The 23,056-nt window shown below is 34.4% G+C and overlaps 2 protein-coding genes across 4 annotated transcripts in view; one reads left to right on the top strand and one right to left on the bottom strand.

Moving 5' to 3' along the window:
- The window catches only part of LOC136040871 (uncharacterized), a 685,992-nt gene extending 673,862 nt beyond the window's left edge, over nucleotides 1-12,130 (top strand). Inside the window, exon 12 of the mRNA XM_065725262.1 lies at nucleotides 7,183-12,130. Coding sequence (XP_065581334.1) covers nucleotides 7,183-7,366 — 184 coding nt within the window. The 3' untranslated portion in view covers nucleotides 7,367-12,130. The remainder of the gene's footprint in view (nucleotides 1-7,182) is intronic.
- A 4,730-nt stretch (nucleotides 12,131-16,860) lies between these two features.
- LOC136040875 (glucose-6-phosphate 1-dehydrogenase-like) overlaps nucleotides 16,861-23,056 on the bottom strand; it is an 80,679-nt gene continuing 74,483 nt past the window's right edge. For 2 of the 3 annotated variants that reach the window (XM_065725272.1, XM_065725273.1), the window contains exons 9-10: nucleotides 22,067-22,227; nucleotides 17,639-17,758 (exon numbers count right to left, since the gene is read on the bottom strand). In XM_065725272.1, coding sequence (XP_065581344.1) covers nucleotides 17,653-17,758; nucleotides 22,067-22,227 — 267 coding nt within the window. In that variant the 3' untranslated portion in view covers nucleotides 17,639-17,652. Of the gene's footprint in view, nucleotides 17,759-22,066; nucleotides 22,228-23,056 lie in introns of all 3 variants that reach the window. The other variant, XM_065725271.1, reaches the window with a different exon arrangement.

The following is a 23,056-nucleotide window of genomic DNA, read 5'->3' on the forward strand; positions in this document are numbered from 1 at the left end:
CGTAGATACGTAATTGACGTAACCGGACTGGATCCGCTTTCTTTGGGGGACTTAGGTGGTGTGGTTCAGTGCTTTGGTGATTTTAGTGCTTCCGGACGTGCTAGGACGATGAAAATTGGTAGGCATGTCAGGGAGCTGCACTAATTGACTCTTTACAGTTGTTTTCCCCGATTTGACCATCTTGGGGGCTGAAGGGAGAGGAAAAATTAGAAAAATTGAGGTATTTTTAACTTACAAGTGGGCGATCGGATCTTAATGAATTTTGATATTTAGAAGGACCTCGTGTCTCAAAAGCTCTTGTTTTAAATCAAGACCGGCATTAAGCCTTTGATTTTCCTCTTAAAGCAAGCTATTGATCCTTAGAATTTTGCTAGAGCTCATATCACATGAGCTCTTGGCTCCTCTTGAACTCGTCATAAGTGCCATATGAGCTCTTAGCTCTTGTTTTTGACGAATAGTATATAAATATAAGTAGATTCAAAAATTTATTAAATACCCCTAAGGGGTTTCCTTCCTCCCTTACCTGTATTTATGACCCCAGGGCAAGATTGCCCAATGTTTATTATGTACCTTCAGGAACATATGACTTTAAATGACGTTAATTTAATAGTATATGCATTACTCCGTAAAGCAAAGTATATGATTACCCCGGTTCCAAACCGGGGTAATCAGTCATTTATGAACGAGCCTATAAATCGTCAACTATATGAGATGTTGGGGAAAAACCAAAATATTCTAAGATACGGCACTATTGGGAATAAAATGAGATCCCGTGGAACTAAAATGGCCGAATATCCTACAACTTTAGATAAAAAAAATAATGTTCGTATATTTTATAGACCTACAATCGGCGTTTCTTTACTTTTAAGAGCCAATAATGTTTAAAATAATGTGTTTTAAAGAATGACGTTCTTTTTTAAAGAAAACGTCAACTATATGAGATGTTGGGGAAAAACCAAAATATTCCAAGATACGGCACTATTGGGAATAAAATGAGATACCGTGGAACTAAAATGGACGAATATCCTACAACTTTAGATAAAAAAAAATAATGTTCGTATATTTTATAGGCCTACAATCGGCGTTTCTTTACTTTTAAGAGCCAATAATGTTTAAAATAATGTGTTTTAAAGAATAACGTTCTTTTTTTTAAATAATATTCATACATTTTATAGGCCTACAATCGCTATTTCTTTACCTTTAAAGGCCAATAATGTTTAAAATAATGTGTTTTTAAGAATAATGTTCTTTTTAAGAATAATTTTCTTTTTAAAAATAATGTTCATACATTTTAAAGGCCTACAATCAGTGTTTCTTTACTTTTAAAGGCCAATAATGTTTAAAATAATGTGTCTTTAAGAATAATGTTCTTTTTAAAAATAATGTTCATACATTTTATAGGCCTACAATCGGTGTTTATTTACTTTTAAAGGCCAATAATGTTATCTGCTTTGTAACAGCTTTGTAACCTAACAAATTCCCATTCGTATGAGGTGTTGTTGCCAATTATACATGTTTTCAACTTCCTTTTAAATCTGGTCGTAATGCTAAGGAGATGTCAACATTCTTAATGATATTCTGGCAAACCCCTTAAGGAGTGATTAAGCCAATGAGAAAGGAGAAAATCTTGAATACTAAGAATTATTGCTAAAAATCATCTCTCATAACTACAAACTTAAGAATCTTTGGGATTATTAATCAGTATAAGATCTACAAAACGACACAAAAATCAAGGCTGTATGATTAGTACAACTCTTTTAAATAGTAAAGGAAGAATATCTTAAATGGCAAATTTTAAAGGAAACTGATGATAATAAAAAAAAAAATTCACGGCCAAAAACTTTGAAATCTTGTGGCAAATCGAGAGGCTACTTTACAATTCTCTACATCTTCTAAAAGTAATTTTATTACTACTTTTAAAAATTAGAGGTGTCCCCACTAATTATTTTTTTGTGAAGCTCTAAAGAATAAAAATGCAAATTTGTTCGCCCTATTCATGTTAAAGCTTTCAATGAAGCCACAATAATTTTTTCATCAAAGAATCTGCTCGTGTATGCTGTTAATACGCATTTCACTGCTATAGGAAAATAGCATTGGCTTCAAACCTCGGAGATTGACCTTAAAAGGTGTTAAGTGGTGTGGTTTGTCAAATGCCTTCCAGCAATCTTTAAGAACCCAAATAACTTTGTTTTCCTGTATTTTATTTTGTAATTCCAGTACCGCGTGGCAATTTAGAAGCTGCTATTCGACTGCCTTGTCAAATGATGGTGTCTAACCATCAGCATTAGGGACGACCTCAATCAAGGGGTAACTAAATGTCAAATAAGGATTTTTACCTGACTGAATTCGTAAAACTTTGAACATCCTGTTGGATTGTATTTTTTTTTTCCTGCCGCCTCGTATTGAAGGGGGTTGTACAAACTTCAGAGCGTCTGATCGGATTGGAAATTGAAAGACCTAGAGTCTTTTTAAAGAATCAAAAGTTATTGAAGGGCAACCATCTACACTCCCGTACCTTTTTTACCTCTCTGCCCTCTTTTTTTTACCTTCTGTAGCACCTCATAATGTCCGATCAAAATTTTAATCTAGCCATTTTGTCTAGAATTAGTAAAAAAAAAATCCAAGAAAAACGCTTCCTGGGATGGCGTGATTCTACAGCACCAGGGTGTAGGTTGAAAGTTATGAATTGCCAATTGTTTACAGATAGGTTTTATAGCGGAAAGGGGGTAAGTTTGATTCTGGCTATCCGATTGGCTTTCGAATTTCAGCGATCATTCCCTGGGCCAAGAGGAACACACCTTTTTAGGAGGGGCAGTTAATAAGGCCTGGAAATGGGCTAATAAGCTCTTTGTACTTGATTACTTCGACATATATAACCGTATTTCCTTCAGCGAAAATGAGTCTAATGTACTAAAATATTGTTTAGGGACATGACCTCCTAATATTTGGCCCCGAAAAGGAACCAAAAACTTTTTTCCAGTTGACTCAAAATTTATACTTTTGAGTCCTTAGGCTAGAGGGGCCCTAATGCAAAAGAAAAAATAGAAAAAAACATCAGTACCCCCAAATATGGGTCACAACAGAGGGTCTAACAAGTGTTTATCCGATAGACATAAAACTATTAAGGGTTGTTTCCTGGATTAAGGGGGCCGCATATATTTGTTGGGAAAGAAGCGGTTGTTATACAGGCTAGATATGGGCCAAAAAAACTTGTTGTCTTAGGTCAGTTTGAAATTGACAGTCTTAATTTCAAGAGCCTAGGGGAACCTAATGCAAGAATGTGTGAGAATACAGTTGGCAAAACTTTTTTCCCTAAAATGCAGATTTGGAGAACCACAGATAGATTTTTCCTCATTTGCTCTAAAATTAAATGTATATGTGGAAAGGACCGAGAGATCCTTGTTGAAAATGATTAATTTTGAAAAGAATAGGGGTGTTTCAATTCTTAACTTCGAAAATAGGCCCAATTTTTTGTGTCCCTTCTATAGTTTACCGCCGAGAAAGTATACAGTATGTATGGTCAAATATGACTTGCTCCTGAATTATGCCTTGGATTAGTTATGCTTAATTGAAAGCTTTAAACATCAATAGGCATAAAATAAAGTAAGTTTAACTTGAACTTGAGATATGGAGTTCAGCGGTAATTTAAATTTACTAATTATGTCAAACTAAGCTTAATCCTGACTACTCAAAAAAATCTATTCAAAAAAAAAAATATCTTAACTGCTCAAAAAATCCGTACTCCGCTAGTAGAACTCGGTGTATTTGCGTTTTTGGCATGGATTAATCAGTTTTTTTTGTGCTAGTGAGTATTAATTACGGACACATTGTATCTAGGCCTGCCTTTCTTTTTCTTCTATATTTATGTACCCCGTCTCTTTTGTTTGCTTTTGACGGTAATAAAGTAATATTATTATTATTTACAGAAGTAGTTGAGATAGAATTTTATTTGAGGAAAGCTAAAATAATTTATGCCTTACCATAGTCCCGCCAGTGCCAGGGAGGCACTCACGGCGTCTAAGATGAGCCTCTTTTCAGTCCTTAAGCCTTCTGCAGCTATGATGTCCTCCCAATCTGGATTGATGCAGGTATTAAGGCTGTGTATATCTGCCTGATGATTGTGTCCTAGTGTGTTCCAGGGTCTTCCGCTTTGACGGCTACCCGGCGGATAAGTCAATTTATAAAGACCAAAAGTTGAAAGTTATTTCAGATTTGTCGAGTTTTGACGCTCGAAAATGGGCCTAAAACTTATTATGTCTCTGATAGGCTTACACCTTGCAGAACATGTGGGTAAACCTCAGAGACCGGGTAGACCTCAATGAAGGCAAAGCATGTTGAAGTTTTGTTGAATTTATATGTGACAGCTGAAAAAACATTTGTTTTTGTCTGATTAGCTTGAACGTACAGGGCATGTCGACAGGGACAAGAGGACCCTGTCCTATAAACAGGCATGTGGGCAGTAGCTGTACAGTAGATAGTAGACTGGCATGTAGACAGGTGCTGCACAGTAGACAGGCATTTAAACAGTAGTTGTACAGTAGACAGCCATGTAGACAGTAGTTGTACAGTAGATAGGCATGTAGACACTAGTTGTACAGTTGTAAAGCAGACAGTGGACAGTAGTTTTACACTTGTAAAGAAGACAATAGTTTTACAGTTGTAAAGTAGACAGTAGACAGTAGTTTTACACTTGTAAAGAAGACAGTATTTTTACAGTTGTAAAGTAGACAGTACACAGTAGTTTTACAGTTTTAAAGTAGACAGTAGTTGTACAGTCGACAGTAGACAGGCTTTTATACAGTAGCTGTGCAGTTGTAAAGTAGACACTAGTTTTTCAGTTGCAAAGTAGAAAGTAGTTGTACAGTAGTAGACAGGCATGTAGACAGTAGTTGTAAAGTAGATAGTAGTTGTACAATAGACAGGCATATAGACACTAGCTGCACAGTTGTACAGTAGACAGGCATGTAGACACTGGTTGTACTGTTGTACAGTAGACAGACTTGTAGACAGTAGTTTTACAGATGTACAGTAGACAGTAGACAGGTATTTAGACAGTAGTTGTACAGCAAACAGGCATGTAAAGAGTAGTCGTACAGCTGTAAAGTAGTAAGTAGTTCTACAGTTAGTAGACAGTAGACAGTAGTTGTAGAACTGTAGTAGTTGTACAACTTTTACATTAGACAGGCATGTAGACAGTAGTTGTACAGTAGACAGTGAACTTGCATGTAGACAGTAGTTGTACAGATGTAAAGTAGACAGTAGATAGTAGTTGTATAGTAGACAGTAGACAGGCGTGTAGACAGTAGTTGTACAGTTGTAAAGTAGACAGTAGACAATAGTTGTACAGTAGGCAGGTGTATAGACAATAGTTATAAAGTTGTAAAGTAGACAGTAGACAGTAGACAGTAGTTGTACAGTAGACAGGCATTTAGATAGTACACAATGAAAACAGTTGTTGTATTGATGTTTTACATAATTAGTTGTATTGATTCGTGACGTCAGTTGAGGGATTTTCAATTTGTATGAATTAAAGTTCTCTTTTCGATCCAACCCAAACTTTAAAGTAAAAATGATTGCACTAAACTGAGATTCATCGGACATTTTATTATATGTCTAAGTTTTGCCAAAAATTTAAATTGTTATCCAAAAATTTTGTTTTTAAGTGGTAAACCTGAAGAAAAATACTTAAAGATATCTCTAAAATTAACCAATAGCAATTATGCAATTATTAAAAAGCCGAGCTGAAATGATTAAAAAAATATTAAAAAAGTTTTTCAAAGAAAAGTAGACATACATTTTGAAACCCAAAACGAGCAAAAATTAATATTGATGCATAAATAAAATTAAAATGAATAATCACACCAAATATAAAGATAACAGGTACTACTGTGTACGAATAGATGAATTCTGAAACGAACGGTAAGCTCTAAAACCCTAAATTAGAGTAAAACTACCACCCACCTAAATCCTGTAAAAGCCAAAGCGTCATAGCGCTTAAAAGTAATGAAAAAATAATACATGGGAAGCGTATGACTTTTTACTAAAATAATGGCGGAGCATTTCCTTTGATAATATTTTGGAGGCTCTGAACCTTAGAAAAACAAATTTAGTACAGAAAATGTCTAGAAGTTGTACAAAAAGAGATTGTATGCGTTGATTTTTTGAAAATATTTTCCTAATTTAAAGGGTAATTGATTGGAAATAAAGTTCGTAGAAGCAAGTGGAAATTTCTTAGATATTTTAGGTTTCACTGATACCTTTTATTTTTGGCAGTTTTGCTTTTACAATCTTTGGCAATGAATTTAATTTTTTTAACATTAAAAAAGTGTGGCTATTTTTTTCTTAATTTTTTGACGTCATACTTATGACAATGACGGAATACAGAAGACATCCGCAAGATCCAACCACGCCAAAATGCTACATACACGCTTCATCTCAATTTGAAAATTTTGAGGAGTTTTTCATTTGCTGTTAAGCTTTGTCTTCTCTGCGAGATGAAAATGCAAAGGAAATATCTAGAACCCTTACCAACCATAAAATTCACAAGAAGTTCAAACGAATATAAGCATAACCAACTAAAAATCCGTCCTAGCCGAGAGGTTAGCACGCTAGATGGGATTTAGTGGCGTAACTCTCCAAGTTCAGCCAGAGTCGACCCAGCTCAAAATGGGTACTTGGGGAAATTCGGGGAAGCTAAACAGAAACGGAGTGCGAAAGCAGAGGATGGCAGGCCCCCCACTCCCTTTTGCACTTGCTGGCTGAAGGACCATGAAGCAGAGATCAGCACCGCTGGTGAGGACTGTAAAGTTCAATGCTGTAATCTTTTTTCATTCTTTACTTTTATCAAGTATGAGAAATACCCATATAAATTAAGAATGTAACGAACAAAAGAGCCAACTATGAAAAATGCACATAGAATGTAATCCAAAAATGGGCACTATGCCCATTTTCTCATATATTTTCCGCATAAAATTATATGTCAATAGAGGAAAATAGCAGCCAAGTGTTCTGGCTGAGTTTTTTGGAGGTTTATGAGGGGGTAGGAATTTTATGTGTTGCATTTTGTTCTGTTAAGATGTCATGGCAACGATTTTTTCGGGAATCTGCTATATTACCTATGTAGATCACCTAAGTTTGTTGTGTTTACTTCTTCAGTTTTGATGGTCTGCGTCTTATTTTCAGTTGTGGTCCCATTTTTGGAGCTGGTTCTGATTTGTACATTGCAAGCAATGCTCACGAGAATATGGAGAGCTATACAAACTTTCCTCATTCTTATAATGGAGATGAGACTTCGCCAACTCTCCTAATGGGAGACTATAACTTCTCAATTGCAGATTATGAAGTGTTCACGCCAGCTACCAATTGATTTTTCTATTTTTATATATGTGTTTTTTTTTTTACTTTTCTCCTTGCTAGTGTATATTTGTAGACTAAATTAAGCCTATAAAAAGAAATCTAAAACTTGATCAGAAGTGTTGCTGAATTCCTTTTCCAATGGGGTAGATAAAAACTTAAACTCGGTTTTCCAAAGAGGAAAAATTGTTTTGGTAAGGGGGGGGGGTGAGTTGATAAAGTCATCAAAATATATAACCAGCTGGTTCTCACTTGTAGGTTGCAATACTCACGAGAATATGGAGCACTACACAATCTTTGCTCATTCTTAAATTGGAGATGAAACTTCGCCAACCCTCTTAATGGGAGACTAGAACTTCTCTATTGCAAATTATGAAGTCTTCATGCCAGCTACCACCTGATTTTTATTTTTTATTATTTTCTTTTTACTTTTCTTGAAGCTGCTATACATTTATAGGCTCAATAGCCTATATAGGCCTTAATAGGCCTAATAGGCCTTAATAGAACTTAATAGGCCTATAGAAAGAACTCTAAAATGTAATCAGAAGTGATTTTGGATTTGTGTTTTAGAGGATAGGTAACATATCTAGTATAAATATGTATTTTCGACAGGCAAACACTGTTTCATTAGTTTGGGGGGTGATAAAGTCATAAAAATACACAACCAGGCGAATATAGAGAGCATCACAAACTTTCAGCATTCTTATAATACAGATGAGACTTCGCCAATCTTCCTGATGGGAGACTATAACTCCTCACTTACACGTTTATGGAGTGTTTGCGCCAGCTATCAACAGATTTTTTTTTAACTTTTCTTATTGCTAGTACATATTTACAGGCTTAATTAAGCCTATAATAACAAACCTAAAATGTAATCAGAAGTGTTTTTGAATGTGTTTTTATGGGGTAGTGAAGAGATCTAGTTTGTATTTTTAGCTGAAACAGCCAAGAATTGTTTTGGTAGCTGGGGGGGGGGGGATAAAGTTATCAAAGTTGTATTTCCAAGCGAATATGGAAAGCTGCACAAACTATCCGCATTCTCATAATAGAGATGAGACTCTAGTAACCCTCATAACGGGAGGTTATAACTTCTCAAATATATATTAGAATATGTTCAAGCCAACCAACGGTTCTTTTTTTTACTTTTCATCATTTTTCATTGAATGTGTTCTGCACGTGCAATAATAGTTTTAATTATAAGTCATCAAAAATAAAAAATCAGGCATATTGTAGGAAAATTCAAATAAATGAGATAGACCTAAAAACCCTGCCCTTTGCGTATTTACATGATTTCTGATTTTCTTTTTTTTTAACTCGATACAAAACTTGTTTTTATTTTTATTTTAATAGTTTCAATTTTTGTGTATGGCAATGTTGTGTTGGAGATGTCGATGAAGCCGCACAATAGTCGGTTATTCTGTCCTTCTCAATTTGGAGTCTTTCAAACCCCAAAAATCGTGGTTTGGTTTTACAAGCGAATCTGTGGGAAGTTAGCGGATTATTTTTAAATTATTGGATATTAAAAAAAAACTATTGATGTCGAAGTTTTGGGCCCCCACTACCCTTTCTGCGCATGCAATTGAGCTCAATTAAGCATGTCTCGATGAAAAAAACAACAAAAACTTCTGAACCCTTTAGTTTTTATTTTCCTCGCAATTTTTATATGTTCTGCCTTCTTCTTTTGTCTGTTTGCCAAATTCATAAATTTAAAGCAAAAAAAGATCGAATTTTTTGGAGTGGGTAGCTCCTTAAAGGCTTGTGAAAAAGATTGAGTAAAATTAATATAAAATTGGGCTACGATAAAATTATCAAATGGGATATGGAAAATATTGCGCAGGAGCTCGTCGCAGCATATAGTATTTTTTTATGGTTTTACAGGGGGAATGCCTGAAATTGTTTTTGAATATTTTTTCCTCCTACTGCTACTTCAGATTCGTCGTAGTATCCACCTGTCCGAGACTGAATCACTATTAAACACTCCATTGCATTTTGCTTAAACTACTACTACTACTTCTAATTACTTACCGCAACACCAAGCCGCCTGAGGCCAACATAGCTACGCTGCTCCCTCCTCCATCTCAATCTATTCACAGCCTCCCTCTTTACCCCCTCCCACAAAATTCCCATTTCTCTTAAATATTTCCTTATGACATAATGATGATGATTGTGTTTAAAACTTACCCTTTACTCACATCCCTCGATATTCCCGACGATTCTAGATATTCTCTTAGGAACTCAGGACCAATAGAGCCTAAAGGTCCTAACTTCAAGAAGAAAATATATTTCATCAGTCCTCATTTATATACTTTTTATTGACTCTCATTTATACTATTAGCTTAGTGTTCTTAAAAACCCTGTAAAGTTATACTGTGTCCAATTAAGAGTTAAAGCACATTCTGCAAATGTGCTCATGCGCATTAATTCAATTTGAGAGTGGAGGTGGGGGTGGATTTGAAAAAAAACGCAGAAAAGTGAATTCAATGAGAAATAAAGAAAATTTTGAAGAAAGTTTTGGAATAAGAGACTTTTGGGAGGCCAGCACGCGTGTATACGTAAACTGGGGGTTCCTGTCATCAAAAATGATCAATATGGAACTTCAAAATGTTTAGGTAAAGTGACGCTGATATGAAACGTTTTATTGTGCATGTATTTAGACCTTGTGACACCTTTATGGTACTGTCACATTGAATATGTAGTGATTTTGCTCCGTCCATTGCCTCTGTTTCAGGTGCGGTAACACAAAAGGTGTTATGTTACATGTAAAAGGAAAGTAAAATTTTTTAGGAGAACGAGAAAATTGAAAAATAGCAATTCAGATATTTTTCTGCGCTTTTTTTGTCAGTGGCACAGTTAAATGAAGTGTCCCGGTAACAGTGGCTTCTGTGGCACAATGTTACTTTTAAACGGAGAATTTAATTTTATACGTGAATAGAAAAAAATTATATTTTTATTTAAGATTTGTTCTTTTTATTACTCTTTTTACCGAGTGGCACAGTAATAAAGTGCCACAGTAAAAGTGGCCTCAGTTGCACAATGATACATGTAAATGGAGAATGTAATTTTATAGGAGAATGGAAAAATGAATATACAGTAATAAAGTGCCACAGTAACAGTTGCTTAAGTGGCACAATGCCACGTGTAGGAGGAGAATCCGTTTTATTGAAGAGTAAATAAATTAAAAAATGGTAGTGCAAATTAGGCTTTGTTTTTTTTACTCTTTTTTATGCTGGTCGTAATCAATAAATCAATAATTTTATTCATACTAAATTATTATTTTAATTTATTAAAAAAATCATTTTTGCAATGTGCTTTTAATGTGCAAGATTTTAATACATATAAGATTCGAAGAAAAAATAGTTTTGGCTTCAAAATTTTTTTATGATTTAAAAGTTTTTGGGGTGTTAATTTATTGTCTAAAAAATTATTTTAAATTTAATATAAATCAAGTTTTGGGAAATACTTTTTGTCGTTACAACGAACAGCATTTATTTATTATATTTATTGTTAAACTATAACACAGTGAAACCATTTTTTTCTTTCTTATTAATTGGTTGAAAATTATTTTTTTTTTTACATATTTTTATCTTTTTTTGGGGTGGACTGGGGTATATCTGATTTTAAAATGCAATAACACATCCGTGTAATCAAATTACTTTCAATTACTGGATTGGTGTCATTCACCCCACTTACTTTTCTTTTTGTTATAAAGAACGTACGAAAAAAGAAAGTGATGTAGTGCCTTTTAAATTTTTCATTAGTTTCTATTTTATTTTATTATTTAAATATATCATAACTGTATGTATTGGTATAGTGGGAAGTCTTGTTTTAAAATGCCCTAAATTTTTGTGGGCTTTCCTAGATTTCCATGAAAGAAAATGATGTTTACCGAAATATTTCCGAAAACTAACATGAATAAATTCACGAACATTACTATGTATTTTTTTAAGTAATCATTTATGTTAATATCAATTATTTAAAAAAAACGTAACCTAAACACATCCCCTCAAAATGCCACAGCATGGTATGGATGAGGAGTAACCAAACAAATCCACAAAAAAATAATAGTAAGTAATTTTAGTAAGTTTTAGTAAGTAATTGTAATTTTAGTAAGTAATATCAGTAAGTAATTGTTTATTTTAATATCAGTTTTATAAAAAAAATTAACATAAACACATCCTCTCCAAATGCCACAGCATCATATAGAGGAGGGTTTAACCAAACAAATCAACGCAAAAAAAATAATAGAAAACACAACGTCAACATCCTGTACCCTTCTAACACTAAATTAACCCTTAGCATTAGAAATCGTTAATGTTCATTAATTTTAACTATTGGGCAGAGACGGGAAAACCCAATTTTTCCCGGGGGAGTTCTCGGAAACCCCGAGAAATCAGTGATAGCGAAAGCACTACTATTAAAGAAATAAATTGGCTCAGGTCATTTCGGCCCATGAAATTGCAAAATTACATTTATTTTTTCTTCACAATATGGAACATAAGCAAATCACATGAAGTTAATCCACATTATTAATAAATAAAATCATGTGATGTAGTGGCGCTGGAACTTTGAGCATATTGAAAAACAAATCATAATTGTGAAAACAGATTTAAATAATCGTTAGATGGCGCTGGTGTTATTATTGTGGTTTAACAAACCTGACTTTGGAAAATATGTAACACAACGTCTTTTAAATTACTGCATCTGATTTGGTGTTTCGTTTATTTGTTTATTTTTGTTGTCTTTTTTAAAGGTGAATAAAGAGAATTATTGAAGCATGTTTCTATGATATTTTCCTTTTGTTAAAAATATATTTTCAGGGATTATGATTCAAGACCGCTAAGTTCTCTTTTTCAAAGTATCGACACTTCAACATAGCATCGATACCCTTTTTTGATAGTAATACCCCAACGTAGCTAGTACTGAAATTTTTTCATTGCTTTCAGTTTCAACAATTATCTTCTTATTTGGGCGCTGAACGATGTATTTCAGCCATTACTAAAATTATCTGACTGCTATTGAGACATGACAAAATAAAAAGTTAATCAACCAAAGAAAACGTAAAGAAAGTCTCTCAGCTTTCAATTTTTTGATTTATATTGCGTTCCGTACGCAAAATGACTAACGAAAACGCGGCATAAACTTATTGGAAATATAAGTAGCAGCTTCTGCCAAAGATTATTTGCGATACGATAAAAGTACCTGTGTCTCAGTAAAATAAGAAGATTAATATAAAACAAAAGAATAAAAAATAAAATAGAGACACAGAGAATGAATTCACGAATGTTGTAACAATGATATTTTACTAATTACTTTGACTATACTGCATGTTCAAATCATGTTTGCATCTGCATGTTTGCAGAAATCTGCAAACATTTAGTGTTTGAATAGATTGAATAGTTTTTACTCGGAAACAAAGAATTTGAAGCCAAGTTTGATTTGCAGAAAGCGTTTTGTACCTAGGATTTGAGCGTCCCTAGACTGCATGTTCAATTGGTGCTGCTGCCATTCGCAGCAGCAATGTGCTGTAAGGTGCTGCTGCCATTCGCAGCAGCAATGTGCTGTAAGGTGCTGCTGCCCTTATCACTTTGTACTTTAAATAAAAGTCAACGACATTGGAAAAAAAGGAAACGAACATATGACACATTCGAATTATTGTTTCCACAATACATCAAAAAGGGTTGACTCATGTAGTCTGTAAGAAATGCATTATTGCCTCCCCCTCCCCCAAACATATCCAATTGACTGGCCTTGATATCTATGCTCCTAATCTTTCTCGGGAACAGGTACATATGGAAGGGGTGCACCATTAGGTACGCATGGGGTGTACAAACTCAATTTAGGAAATTCAGACTTTTAATTTAATTCAAAAATTTTGCAAAAGTTTATTTTATATTGGATGAAAGGCTCATCAAACAACAGTTTTTACTAGAACTTTTATTTCTCGCTTCGACTCTTTCGAAGTACTTGAACAACCCACCAGCAGATAGATGGCTTACGATTGGTTTTGTTTTACGTATATGTTTCTGCTTTCAATTTTATCATAAAAAACTTTTGGCTATGCTACCAGAATCTATCTTAGATTCTGTTCATCTATCTTATTATAGATGACCGGACGCTAATATATGTTTTAGTATTTATCTTTTTTACCTCGTATTACATGTAACCTACCTGTTTACATCCACTGTACCTATCCGTCTAAATTAAATTTATTAGTTACAGCTATTGCATCAATTTATTACGATCTATTAACAGCTATTTATGATCAATCACGAAAATTGGTGTATTATTAAAATCTATTATATAGCATTTATCCATTTCGATCAAGCTGTTAAACACAAAACTATCGAATACAAAAGCCACTCCTAGTTTTTCTTAAATGACGGAATTCGAAGGGTTTTTCGTGTTCTTCGAATTCTTGAATTTCGCCCTAAAATGCTATCAGGAGTTTCGATTCGTGTGAGAAATTTACTCGCAACAATTTTCAGTTTGCAGGTTCAGTTCGCAATTCACCATGCAAAAACGGATTTGTAGGTATTGTAATCTTTTTATTAATTTCTTGTTTTGTTTAGTAAGAGTTTTTGTCAGGACAATTAGATTAGGGCTAAGATCTTTGGATAAAATGAGCCATCTAATGAGTGAATATAATAGATGTCGTCAAAGCAGTGCTATTTTATAGAATTGATTCGGAGCCTGGGGCAATCGGGACCGAGCCTAAAATTATAATTAGTAAGAAAATGTCTATTATTTCAAAATAATTTTTTCAGATTCTTTGAATAATGACTTTTTCAGAAAGAATTTCAAAGTTTATCCAAATACAAAAAAAAATAGGTTCCAAAAAGACGGTACCATTCTGTATTGGCGACTATAAAGAAGGAAGCATATCAATAAAATAAAGAAGCATCATTAGGTTTCTTATTTTATGCATTTTCCAAATGTCATATTTGCATTTTTGGCAAATCAACTCCCTCCCCCCCTTGATGGTCCCAGATATAGTAAGTCAGTAAATGTTGGTAAGTAAGCATTAAAAAAAAAGTCATAACTAAAGGTGGTATCTTACCTTAAACTGTTTAAATAATATGAACTTTCGTTTCCGTCACGGTGAAAGGTCACAGGTGACATTTTCGCGCTTATGAAACAGATGCAAAATCTGTTTAAATAATATGACCTTTTGTAACCGTCATGGCTAGGGGTCATATCTTACCTTTAATTGTTTAAATAATATCACCTTTCGTAACCTTTATGAGTAAAGATCATATCTGTCCTTTAATTTTACTTACTTTAAGTTTTCAACAAAGTTTTGACTTTCCCACACACCCTTAAATTATTGTATCTTCATTCACTGCTTCGCCAGTGTGTCTGAGCGGCTGTTTGCTTGTCTCTCTCTCTCCCTATGTCTGAGTGGGTGTTTGCTTGTCTCTGTGTCTGTCTTTGTTTGTTTGTATGTCTGACTGTTTGTCACTCTCTCTCTCTCTCTCTCTCTCCATCTCTCTCCGTACCTGTGTGTCTGAGCGGCTGTTTGCTTGTCTGTGTGGGTTTTGGAAAAATTCCAGCTCACTCTTTCTGACTTCGGTAAAGGACCTGTTAACTTGTCTCAGATTCTAATATACCCCCTATGAAACCGCTAGTAGAGCCTATGTTTCTGAAAATTCCTTTTCTTACATCCCTGACTTTTTAATATACATTCCAAACGTTCGAATTGATAGCGTACCCTAAAACTAATGAAAACATAACAAAGTAATGCATAAAATATTTTTACCAAAATAATGGCATGTAGAATTCTATCGAATCCTTTCCATAAAATCCTTCATTGTTTTCTCTTGACATGGCACTTATCACATTTGGGGGTCATGCATGAGTTTAACATGGATTCAGCTACAAATTTATCAGACCTTCCATCATTAGCATTACTGGGCTCACTGACTGTATCTGTTGGTAAACTATCGATTTTAGTAGTTATGTTTGTAGGTGCTTTGGTTTTTCATCATACGTCTTTATAGTCCTTTGTTATGTTGTCTACCGATGCTATTTTTATTTTACTTGCGGTTTCACTATCTATTACGAAATTATTTTTACACAGACTGCAGTTTAGGCACGTAGATAATATGTGGCATATTATCTACGACCCTATAATATGGTTCCGAAAATTATATCTTTGAGGATGACAACACACCCACAGCCCTCAGGGCAAGAGTTGTAAGTTACATCCTGGGGGCATATAAGGTTTTTATAGAAAGTGTCGGCGTATGAATTTTGGAGGGGCTCATTGGATCGGAGGACAACACCTACCCCCGCACACGTTTTATTTTCCCGAAATGCATCTGAAAGAAATTGTGAGATAACCATATGTTCAAAAACGGTTCAAAGACCGCATAAAAATGCCTTTGGGGTTGATAAAACCCCCCAGAGTCTGGGGGCAAGGATTTTTAGCTGAAATCCGGGGAATAAAATGTTTTTAAGGCTTGGTCGTTTGAACTCATCTGCTTGGAAATGCATATTTCTAGTTCCCTTAAGTGTCAAAAATGATGGAGGGCAAATACCCCCCTTCTCCTCTCCCTGAAATCCTCTCTTCCCCAAACGCATCCGGTCAAAAATGTGAGATAGTATTTTAATCGCAATAGTCCAAAGAGTATATTATAATGTCTTCAGGGTTGACACCCCCCCCCCTCATTCCAGGGGTAAGGGTTGTAAGCTATGCCCCGGGGCATATAAGGTTCTAGAATTTGAATCGAATATGGTAGTATAAACTTAAAATCGGAGGAGGGTAGTATAAACTTAGAATCCTCCCATTAGAATGGGAGGAGCTGTAATAATCACAGGAGGGAATAATGACTAAAACTTTGAACAAAGTGGCACAGAGAAGGAGCGTGCGTGGGTATGGTGTTGCAGTACCGAATTGTCAGTACCAGTAGTAGTACTGGAGAGATAGAAACTAAAACGAGTATGTTTAATTTCGGAAATCGTGTTTTCGCATAAATTCATTGCAACAACAATCTTTTTTAAACAATTGCTTCTTGACCTACACACAGCATCAGTTTACCCAAAAAGTTCTCTTGTTTTTGAGAAAACGCTGAGAAAAACTTCTCAAAGGCGCAAAATTCCAGCGGCCTTCATGAAAATTGTAGATAATTATGAAAAAGATAAGGAAAATCGTAATATCTCTGGGGGAATACCTCGGACCCTAAACCCCCCTCCAAGAATTTACACCTTTTGCCATTAGAACACGACGTTGTTAATGGTGAATTTTTTTTTGTATCGAAGGTGCAGGAACAAGGTCAAGTCAATCCATCCAATCTTTGGCCAATCTGGAGCCGAGTCCCTCCTGTCATATCACCAATACTATTAGCTTTGTATGATATTTTGTATGTCATTTTGATATATTGTCTCCGCACCTTTCTCACTCCTTTATCCTCCTAGCCTTGTTCGTTTTATGATCGGTTTCCAAAATTTGGAAACTCTCTCTCTCTCTGAGTTTCCCTTTCCTAAATACTCTGAAAAAAAAACATCTAATACAGAAGCAAACGGTTTATTTTATCTTTTAATCAGAATTTTCATCCACTTTGGAATCCCATTAATAAACAACCTTTCAGAATTAACTTATATACAAGCTTAAAAACTATAAAAAATCACAAAAATATAACTTCTCTGTTCTCTCGGTTACTAAGAAAAGTAATAAGTGCCAAGAAAGAAAGAAAAAAAAAACAGGAAATTTTGTAATTAAACACAGATTTCAACTACTTTTTCGCCCATGGAAATCTTTATCAATGGCCAAAACTTAACTAAATTCCTAGATGACATTAAACTTTTACAGCAACCATTCCATTAAGTATTATTTTAATATTTAATTTAGTATTTATCAAAATAATTAAATATTTTATTCAATATTTAATTTAAATGTCTTTTAAGTTTTATAAGGCACGTACAGAAGGTGGGAGGGGCTTTGGATTTATATTTCCTTCAAAGTTTCAAAAATTCTACGATTTCACCACTAAATTCCTTATATTTAATAAAAAAAAATACGATTATGTTTGTTGTTCTTTTAGATTTATGACTCCATCCCGGTATGTCAGGTCTTCCCCGAGATAAATTTCCACGTACACACCTGAACTCTGTTTACAAAAAAGTCTTTTTTTTTGGACAAACGTCTAGTCTTTTTATATAGCTACTATGAGTTCAAGATGCCAAGAATTCTTAACTAAAATAATAATGAAGAAATAAACGAGCCAAAAATAAATAACGCTTCTTTAGACATCAAATACACTTATTACTTTTTTGACCGAGATTATTTTGGATATGTAAAAATCACATATGTGCCTGATTTGGTTGCTTCCACTTGTACGAGCCGTAGTATTTAAAATCAACTTTGGCTAAAAGTTCATCTGCTTCTTTGGGTCCACGCGAGCCAAACCTAGAAGAAAACTTCAATGAAATAACTACCTTTCGAATTAATTTTTTTTTCATGAATTTAATTTAGGAAACACAGATTTTTGGACCGAAATAGTTTTTTGAACTGCTAATTATTATGGTGTTTTGAAAATACAATCAAAATTTTCCATAGTTCATAGTTTTTGCACCAAATTCTTTTTTAATTTTTACCACTAAATTTACATTAAATAAACATATTGTTTACAAATGTTTTTGACACAGTTTTATCTGCTATATAAAAATGTATCCAAGATAATTTCTTAAACTACGGTGGTTTTTAAAGGACGGGTTGAAGGACATGTGGGTTTTAAAGGACAAACGAAAATACTGAAAAAACACAGAAAGTGAATATTTCGAGAGAACAACCACCTCTCTTCTTCAGTGCGAAAAAAGTTAATATAATCGAGGATAAAGCAAAACCAAAAAACAAACGCGGAAAGTACAACAAAACCAATTAAAAACCACTGAAAAAACCGCCAAAAAGTTTAAAGACAAATAAAATTCAATAAAAGACCAAAACTTATAAGAATTAAAATCAAATAGCTAACAACAATAAAGTGAGTTATTCGCCAATATCCGTGATTTGCACAAAATCCAAACAAACATGATCTGCCATCGGCGGATACTAACGAACAACTCATTGTTCGTTACCCGACCAAATAGTAAAGCAGCTTGCAGAAAATCACCAAACAGGGGCCAAGGAGGTCACAAAAGATAATCAATGCCACGCGAGATGGATTCACCTCTTCTAGCCACAAGTACCAGTAGGTAACTATAAGTAACTGGTTCTAAAAACTTGTACGGCTAAACCCTTAAACGCACCCCATCAAACAAACAAACTGAACTGAAGTATTTTTTAAATATAAGAGAAAACCAATTTCAATTAACGTCACCCATAAGTGGGGTGGCGACGGCCACCCGAGATTGGCAGGCAAAACAAGATAACACAAAACACACAAAACTGATAAAGAATTCTTTTAATCATCCAGAAGAACCAGATTAACTAAAGGCACCCGCAAGTAGGGTGGCAACTGGCCCAATGCGTTTGAAGGGCTAAACCAGTAAACGCACCCGACCAAATAGAAAGCTCAGCTGAGGTGTTATTTTGAACATCAGGAAACAGTTTTAAATAACGGGATCCACGAGCAGGATGGTGGCTTATTCCCAACATATTGAACGATAAACCTCTAAACACAACCCATCAACTGAGCTGAAGCATCCTTTCGAACATCTGAAAGAAGTAGTTTTAATTAGCTGCACCCACAAGTCAAGTGGTAACTGACCCTCCAGGTTTCGAGGGCTAAACCAATAAACACACACGACCAAATAGAAAACTGAGCTGAGGTGTTATTTTGAACGTCAGGAAACAGTTTTGATTAGCGGGATCCAGGAGCAAGGTGGTAGCTTATTCCCAATATATGGAACGATAAGCCACTAAATGCATCCCATCAACCAGATAGACTGAACTGAAGCGTCCTTTCAAAATCTGAAAGAAGCAGTTTTAATGAAACTCTAGGTTTCGAGGGCTAAACCACTAAACACACTCGATCAAATAGAAAGCTGGGCTGAGGTGTTATTTTGAATATCAGGGAACAGTTTTGAATAACGGGATCCAGTAGCAGGGTGGTAGCGTATTCCCAATACATGGAACGATAAGCCACTAAATGCATCCCATCAACCAGATAGACTGAACTGAAGCGTCCTTTCAAAATCTGAAAGAAGCAGTTTTAATGAAACTCTAGGTTTCGAGGGCTAAACCACTAAACACACTCGACCAAATAGAAAGCTGGGCTGAGGTGTTATTTTGATTATCAGGGAACAGTTTTGAATAACGGGATCCAGTAGCAGGGTGGTAGCTTATTCCCAATATATGGAACGATAAGCCACTAAATGCATCCCATCAACCAGATAGACTGAACTGAAGCGTCCTTTCAAAATCTGAAAGAAGCAGTTTTAATGAAACTCTAGGTTTCGAGGGCTAAACCACTAAACACACTCGACCAAATAGAAAGCTGGGCTGAGGTGTTATTTTGATTATCAGGGAACAGTTTTGAATAACGGGATCCAGGAGCAGGGTGGTAGCTTATTCCCAATATATGGAACGAGAAGCCACTAAAGGCACCCCATCTACCAGATAGACTGAACTGAAGCGTCCTTTCAAATATCTGAAAGAAGCGGTTTTACTTAACTGCACCCACAATTCAAGCGGTAACTGACCCTTTATGTTTCGAGGACTAAACCACTAAACACATCAAAGAGAAAGCTGAGCTGAGGCGTTATTTTGAACATCAGGAAACCTTTTTCGAATAACGGGATCCAGGAACAGGGTGGTAGCTTATTCCCAATATATGGAACGATATGCCACTAAACGCACCCCATCAAACAGTTAGACTGAGCTGAAACGTTCTTTCAAAAATCTGAAAGAAGCAGTTTTAAATAAGTGCACCCACGAGTCAATTTAATGTAATTAATTAATTTTTAATTAATTGCATCCACAAGTCAAGTGGTAACTGACTCTCCAGGTTTCGAGGGCTAAACCACTAAACATACCGCACAAAACAATCAATTTGAGTCGAAATATTTTTCAAAAAATAAAAAGAAAGAGAAAATAGAATAGAGAAAGAAGATCAGATAGTATGAAACATTCACACAAACCTGAAAGGACTTGATAAAAACCAACAATTAGCTAATTTTTCAAAAAAAAGAAAAATGAAAATCTTATCATTCTTGACTGAAGAAGAGTCCATAAAAATCACGGGTGACTGAACATTTAGATATAGGAAGATCATGCAAACTAAAAATTACAATCAGGTATCGTAATTCTGAAACACATGTCAAACTCGAACTATGTCAATTTGAAAACACGAAAAGGTCATATTAAGAAAAAATGTTTTTCCAAGGAAAGTGAATAGCAATAATAAAATCTGAAACATCTGGGAAAAAATTAATTTTACAGTAAATCAATAAATGAAACCGAAAACGAACACTGATGATATAACTATGTCTGACTTAGATGACTATTCGCCTACATATCCAGCAGAAAATGAGATCAATAAAAGTTAAACTTAAAACAAATAGAAGAGTTGGGTTGAACAGAAATTGGGAGATACCACCCCCCAAAGGGCTTCAAATTCCAAAAAAGGGGTGATAAAATGTATCATTGAGCTAAATCATAAAACAGTTGTTGTAGAACAAACATACAGCTTAAAAGCAAAAGGACATAGCCAAAACTTGGACTCGGTAGCTGTCGAAATAGGAATAATTTACATGGAAAGTAAAAAAAAAGTTATTATTTTTTCTGTTTTTGCTTATTATTATTATATACTTATATTATACTGGTTATATCATACTGCTTTTATTATTACATTACATTGCTTATTATTTGCGGTTTTCTAGCATACACTTTCATCTGTTTCACATTAAGCCTGTTATTTTTATCTTGATTTTTTTGGGCTCGGTGTACATAAATTGTTGTTTTCTTCAAGTCAATTTGTTTTCTTTTCTCTATTTTATTTTTTGTCTTTTCTGTTTTGTGCAGTAACTACTGTATAAAAGATCTGTCAAAAAATAAATAAAATCCAAATTTGTGACAAGGAAAAAGAATACAATTCAAAAAAAGCAGAAAATAAGTATGGTTAGAAACAAATAATATAGGATACATTGGGCCAGTCCTGTTGATAGAACGTGCTGAGCTTAGAAATATTTTTGTCGAAGAAAAAGTATAATTTCTGATATCACACTGGTTAATTATGACAGAACATGAAATCACAAAGAAGAGAGAAAATAAGGATAATAAAAACAATGAAAAACCAAAGAAAACTATGTAAATATTTCGGTCGAGACATCAGCTCTGCCATCCTCAGTGCAAAACAATAAAAAAAATACAGATAAAAGTCCAAAGGAAAATATAAAAACAATACCTTAAAATAAACACTGAAACTAAAATAAGGACCCTTTCTGAGTAAAGATGAAAGGGTAACTGAATAGAAAACACAATACTGAATGACATTTCACAATTTCATTTTATGTAAAGCCTTCTTAAAGGCTATTACCAGGAATAGTGTTATCGGATACTCTATTACGTAGCGAAATGTAATCTCGTCGACGGATATAAAACGACCAGATTTAATAATTTCATTATAAATTGGGATTAGAGAAACATTTTTTCTGCTCTGACGAAAAAATAATCACATAACACCTTTTGAATTATCATAGAAAGTTAAAATCATAACGTTAAAAAATTTGAAGGTTGTACAATTGAATAATTTACAATTTGTAGAGATTTACTCACACATAGGGAATCGGCTTAATTTTCTCCTTTTCAATTTTGTGGAGAAGGGGCGTAAAAATCCTCCAGGCTTCAGCTAACTCGTCAGTTCTGACGAAATGCATCTGAGATCCACAAAAAACATCCAAAATCAAACGTTCATATGCGTCAGGCATCTTTACATCCTAAAAGAACGTTCGTGTTTTAAAATGAGCAATGAGCTTTACATCCTACAAGAACGTTCGTATTTTAAAATGAGCAATGAGCTTTACATCCAACAAGGACGTTGATATTTTAAAATGAGCAATGAGCTTTACATCCTACAACAACGTTCATATTTTAAAATGAGCGATGAGCTTTACATCCTACAACAACGTTCGTATTTTAAAATGAGCAATGAGCTTTACATCCAACAAGAACGTTGGTATTTTAAAATGAGCAATGAGCTTTACATCCTACAACAACGTTCGTATTTTAAAATGAGCAATTAGCTTTACATCCTACAATAACGTTCGTATTTTAAAATGAGCAATGAGCTTTACATCCTTCAAGAACATTCGTATTTTAAAATGAGCTTTACATCCTACACGAACGTTCGCATTTTAAAATGAGCAATGAGCTTTACATCCTACAAGTACGTTCATATTTTAAAATGAGCAATGAGCTTTACATCCTACAAGAACGTTCGTATTTTAAAATGAGCAATGAGCTTTACATCCTACAACAACGTTCGTATTTTAAAATGAGCAATGAGCTTTACATCCTACAACAACGTTCGTATTTTAAAATGAGCAATGAGCTTTACATCCAACAAGAACGTTGGTATTTTAAAATGAGCAATGAGCTTTACATCCTACAACAACGTTCGTATTTTAAAATGAGCACTGAGCTTTACATCCTACAAGAACGTTTCGTATTTTAAAATGAGCAATGAGCTTTACATCCTTCAAGAACATTCGTATTTTAAAATGAGCTTTACATCCTACAAGTACGTTCGTATTTTAAAATGAGCAA

This window comes from Artemia franciscana, chromosome 21 (assembly GCF_032884065.1).
Source record: "Artemia franciscana chromosome 21, ASM3288406v1, whole genome shotgun sequence".
NCBI lineage: Eukaryota > Metazoa > Arthropoda > Branchiopoda > Anostraca > Artemiidae > Artemia > Artemia franciscana.